Source organism: Lutjanus erythropterus, chromosome 2 (genome assembly GCF_056507025.1).
Source record: "Lutjanus erythropterus isolate fLutEry1 chromosome 2, fLutEry1.hap2, whole genome shotgun sequence".
NCBI lineage: Eukaryota > Metazoa > Chordata > Actinopteri > Lutjaniformes > Lutjanidae > Lutjanus > Lutjanus erythropterus.
The window spans coordinates 4,185,001-4,190,899 of NC_139318.1; the positions used below are offsets into that span (position 1 = coordinate 4,185,001).

Below are 5,899 nucleotides of genomic sequence, written 5' to 3' on the forward strand. Positions count from 1 at the left end.
GGTAGGGGCAGGTAGCCATGTGGAGGATGGATCAAAACCATGGTGTAGACGTGGCTTGCTACCACTACAACCAAAGTGCCAAACTCTTTACTGTACACAGACCGCCAGACTAATCGCCCTGGGTCCCACATCTGGTAAATACAACAACAACAACAACAAAAAGAAGAAGAAGAAACAGTATACTATTAATTAGAGCTGCAATGATAAGTCGATTATGAATCGCTTATTAAACTACTTGCTAACCATTTTGATAATCTATTTATCAATTTGAGCAATTTTTTAAGAAAAAAGTCCAAATTTTCTAACAAAAAATCTGTGTTGAAATTGGCAGAAGGAGAGATAGTTAGCCGTTAGCAGCTGATTGATTAACTCAAAATAAATTAATGCAATGATTTCTTCAACATTTTAATGTTTTTTTATTATGCCACTAACAGACATGCATGATAAAAAGTAAATAAACATTTCTGATTTTACAACATTTTGATTTAGGAACCGTTACAGTCACTTCAGGACAGTGGAAAAGTTTCTTGGGACAGGACAGTGGTTAAAAAAAATACAAAGAAGTTGTTAAATCTACAGCCCTGGGTTGTCACTTTCAAAGTAGCAGAAGCGCAAGCTAACTAGTGCATGCATGCACCTGTCTTTACTTCTAAACCACCAAAGGAAGTACTGCATCATCTGAGCTCTTTAGAGGGCAGGCAGAACCACCAAAGTGCCACCAAACGGAACAAAACCACCCACACGGCTGACATCTTCTTAGAGCTTCCAGCATGCCGCAGCAGAACTGACACTAACTGAAACATTTCCAGCCACTCAGAGCATACTCATTCATCAGAAATGTCTACTGAGAACATGTTTTGCTTTGATTTTAAAACCTAATGTAGTGAAGAGTGTTTTGGTTGGACCTTTTATAATGTGCACGCTTCATATGCTGAATTTTCACACAATTAAGACACCCAATGCTAGCTGCATATGTTGCATACACAAATAGTAGAGCTTCACAATTTAGTAAAAAAAAAAAAAAAGTCATACTGTGAATATTCTGACTCAAAGTTCAATTGCTACATGTGATATGATCAGTGGAAATTATTAGTTTTGCATTACAATTTTCATATTCACTGAAAAAAAATAATAAATTAATAAATAAAAATGTGATGATCTGATATTTATTGAGGCCTGAACCAAACAAAGATGTCTTCTTTCATCTGGAGAACAAGGTCATCCAGGTCATCTCTGCAGCTCTTCAGTACTTTTTTCCTTTTTCAAAAATACTGCGATTTAGTTCTGGTTTTGCAATTTGGATATTGCACTTTGCCATATTGCACTTTTACTGCAATTGCCGTTGACTGCACAGCCCTAACAAATATTTTTTTTGTTTGTTTTTTAAGTTTTCCTACTGACATTCACCTATTTCTAATTATTCTTCTTCCTATTTTCCTTTTTCTTCTTGTTGCCTAAAAAAAAACCAAATCTGGTTCTCTGAAACCATAACACATACACTCAGCAGATAGGATGGAAATCTTACCTACTAATCAGACAAAAAAAATGTACCAATTAGTACTACCACCTGCACTCTTACAAACTTAACGTGTTACCCAATAACCTTTGAACCACAAGAAACAAACTTCTTTTTTCCCTGGATTGTGAGGGTCCAGACTAATCTATCCATATAATCCAACCCCCATTTTCAGGTGGATTTTCAAGCTTGTGCTCAACTCAGCTGTTTTCATGTACTCGACTCAAGACGGTTGCGAAGCTTGTAGATGAAGTCAACTAAGTATGCGCTGCTGTTTCCTGCTAAATCCTGCCCATCCAGGAGACATTTTTAGGGAGTCCCATACAATTTAAGAGCATTCTACATCTTTGCCAATATGTATGAGCAGCACACCCACACAGGTAAAAAGAACAAAACCTCCATTTACCATGTTGCTGGCATTTTCTTTTCTTACAAGACAAGCCATTAAATCAGGTCAGCAAAGGCAGTGTGTGCCCCTCAAGTACTAGTATGAAATGGAAGATGAATCTACTCATAAGGGACAAACTGAATTGCACCAGTTAGTGTCTGCAGTGCACTCACCGTTTCCAATTTTTTCCTACTCTGAATAATCCACAACTGTGTTAGTTTGTCCCTCTTTTTTTTTTTTTTTTTACACAGACATTTGTTCAACCTTTTTTTTTAATTCAATGCAAAACTGCAAGCCTATTAGCTAACTGAAGAGAAGAGCAGTATGTTGTGTGAAAATGTTGGACGGCCTGGGGGTGGCTCACCTTGTGGGGGCCGATGATCATGCCACTCCACTGAGTTAGCGTCATGTCTTCATCACTCACGAGGCCCCAGCTCACTGTACCGTCTCCGTGTCCCTTCTGGCCTTCCTCCAGTTCCTCCAGCAGCCGAAAGCTGCGGGGAACAACAACTTTGTGGACACACAGAAAAAGGGATGATTAAATGACTTCTGTCTGATCACACACTGGGAGAGAACTCAGTCCTATCATAACCAGTAAATTTCCTGAACAGTAGTTGCTGACCAAAACTTAGGCTAACATAAAGGATGGATCTGCCAGTGATTCCTACAATGAATCATACTAAAACTACTCAGATGAAGACAATTAGTAACAATTCTTTTGTTAGTATATCTTAATCACTGTTACAGGCCTGGGGTACACTTAAATTTGGCATACTGTCATGGCTTGCTGCAATTTCTCAGGTTAGATTAAACCTATTATTTATCTGAACTGTCCCTTTATTTTCTCTATATTTTTAAGGCAGAGGGCAGACATGGAAAAATAACTTTACAGTTGAATTGTGCAATGTAGCCTCTGCATTCTATGACACTTGTGAACGCTCTAAGTGTTGTTTTATTATTATGTCATCTTGAAAAATTGTGGCAAAGCTCTCTCTGGCAACACCGCTGTGGACATATCTGAACAGGTACTTTTCTATGAAAGCTGTCCAAAGCTGCTGGTTCACAGCACACGTAAAACCATCTGAAGCCCAGCATGTCTCTTAGAACACTGTCAACATGGATCACTAGAACACCTTGATTGATGGCCAAAAACACACACCGTGAGGTTAAGTTTAAACTGACCACACAGGTGTAATATTTGGTACAATTACAGCTACTGCAAGGAATTTTAAACTGGTTATGAAACTCAGTCTCAGTTTATTACTGATGCCTCTATATGATCTAAATAAGTATAAATTTAACAAGACCATCTACGAGAAGATCAATTATTTCTATATGGCTGGACTCAATGGTTGACATGGAGTGTTTACAGTGAATAGTACATAAGTCAGTTAAAAAGAAACAAGGATTTTTATTTTTATATGGTTATATTTTGTTCTCATTACTGTAAAAACACTACCACTTCTGTCCACAGAGACCTCCAAAACCAACAAATATCAAAGTTCCTAACCTTTTCTGTCCACTTGCCAAACGGCTAACGAGTGTTCAAACTTTATCAGTCACTCAAGAGATTACAATTATTGTTGTTTGGCTGGTGAGTGAAGCAAATCTACCAACCACCTACACATCTGACCAGCATTTTGGCTGGTGGCAGGTGCTAATTTTGGTCCTGATCATGATGACAGCAGGGTTATCCTCAGACAGGTATCACTGTATTAGTGTGTCCAACCTGCCATTGGGTGAAGGGCAATTAAGTTTGGTGTCGCAAAGGGTGAGAAACTAAATTACATTGTAAACAGGGATGACAACATTTAATCAATTACCGATTAATTCAGAATTTGATCAATCAAGTAAAAATTTAATCAATCTACTAGCAAATTAAGTTCTCAAATATAAGAGATTGTTTTTGGGTACATTTCACGTTATCTGATATTCAAATATATGTAAGTATATCAAATTACTTTTTACTTGACGAATAAAGTGATTCTGATTATTTTAATATGTAGGCTTTTATGTCTGTATATGTTTCAGACCTGCTATGCAATGCTAAAAAAGAATATGCGATATGTTGCTGGCAAATAAAGCTTTGATTGAGGGGGGAAAGAACGCATTTGGTATTATTTGCTGGAAGTTATTTTTTTAAATGACGATTGATCCCGGTGATCAATTAAGGGAAGTGCTTACAATTTGCAACACTAGTTGCTAGCTGTTTCAGGAGTTGATTTCCACACCATAAAATATAAAAAGTGGTCAAACACCGCGTGAGTAAATATCTTGGCTTCAATGTTTTAGTGACGAACTTGTTTTGCGCACCTCTTCCTGAATGCCTGCCATGACTGAACAGGGCAGTGCTGCTGCTGCTGCCAGCTAACGTTATCTAACTAAACTACTCATCAAGCTAGTCACGGGCGTCACCGCTTCCTGAACCAAGTAACCGACCAATATCATCGACAAATGTCACTTGTGGTGCGTACTTCATCCTGCTGTAGGCTTTTCTCTGACCGGCTGGCTTCACTGTGATACATCAAGGTTGTTGCAGACGGCCGAGTGTTGCTCAGAGACTGTAGGCCAGCTTAGCTAGCCACCGAGCTAACGTTAGCTAGCAGCATTAATGACAGCATTTTGTGTCCCAGAGTCCTGTCAGAGCTAAAACTACACCGAAGCTGACTTTATGGGAATTCTAACACTACTATGCAGCTAAGATGGTGTGTGGGAAATTATATCATGAGCTAAATCAACGAAAAGATAGTGTGTGAACTGTCGGCGAATTAAGCTTACCTGGTCCGGCGGGTGCCGCCATCTTTGTCACTGCTTTACGGAAGGAAGCGCGCACGTATGATGTTCACTTGCGCGTGACAGCCGTTAGAAAAAAAAGTAAATAAGTCTTTTCCTAAGTTACCCTTTCCAATAATGATATTTTTTTAATATTTAAGCAAACACTTTAATTTTAGTTGATATGTGTATCAGCACAGTTATGTTTTTTAGACAAGAGTTCCTTCTGCACTGCCCCTCTCCTTTCAGAGTGACATCAAAATATATCAAGACGAGGAAGAGCTGCTGGTGTCGCTTCTGTTTTCAGTTTATCATCTGAGTTCAAGAGAGGGCAAACAGCACAAGCTGACATGTCATTTTATTCGGACTTTATGCCACAATTTCCTACAATATGAGTTGGGACAGCACTGACACACAGAGGTGCTTACTTTAAGTGCTGGCTCGCCACCTACTGGACATTACGAATAGTGTGAGACTTTAAAGATCACTAAAATTCACATTCTTCATCCTTGTCTGACAACAAGTCAGCTGCCCATATGAACACTGAAATAGGTTTGCTTGCTGTAAACATTCCTTGCGTTCACAGTCCAGAAAAAATGTGGACTTGTCCTTTAACTAGTGTCTCACACACAACATAGATTTCATGCTTATTGATTGTAATCAATTTATTATTATTTATATATTCATTATTATTTATTATTAATTTCTTTCTCACTGGCCACCCCTGAAGTCTAATTGGCCACCCACCCCATTATCCTCAAGTATGATTGGTTATCTGTCCAGTGATAGGCGGGACCTTAGTTTAACAGAGTATTTGATAAGTATTTTCAAATATGCATTGTTTACGTTTGTGTGTAGCCTATTTTTTTTTTATTTTTTTTTTTTTACAATATTAATCTAGTCTACTGAATAATTTACTGAATGAATGATTAAAATAGTACATCCTGAAGTAGTATATTTATGATGGTGTACTGAGGATGAATTTAGGAGTTTCAGCCTGAGGACAGATGTACAGTGGAGGTATAATTTCCTTTTGAGGACTTAAAGAATAAAGTACAGTAGCTTTATATTATATTTTTATAGTGTCACTCTGTTGTGCTGTGATTAGTAAGATTATTTAGCTTTGAAATACAAATTTTAAACAGGAATAAGAAACTGTAAGATATTGTAATGTTAATAAAAGTAGATATGAGAAATGGCACATTAATGTGAAGTTCTGGGAA

General features: G+C 37.8%; 1 protein-coding gene across 1 annotated transcript in view; it reads right to left on the reverse strand.

Annotated features, from left to right (window-relative positions):
- The window catches only part of ube2v1 (ubiquitin-conjugating enzyme E2 variant 1), an 11,996-nt gene extending 7,183 nt beyond the window's left edge, over window positions 1-4,813 (reverse strand). Inside the window, exons 1-2 of the mRNA XM_084726503.1 lie at window positions 4,683-4,813; window positions 2,269-2,414 (exon numbers count right to left, since the gene is read on the reverse strand). Coding sequence (XP_084582629.1) covers window positions 2,269-2,414; window positions 4,683-4,704 — 168 coding nt within the window. The 5' untranslated portion in view covers window positions 4,705-4,813. The remainder of the gene's footprint in view (window positions 1-2,268; window positions 2,415-4,682) is intronic.
- Window positions 4,814-5,899: the final 1,086 nt, after the last annotated feature.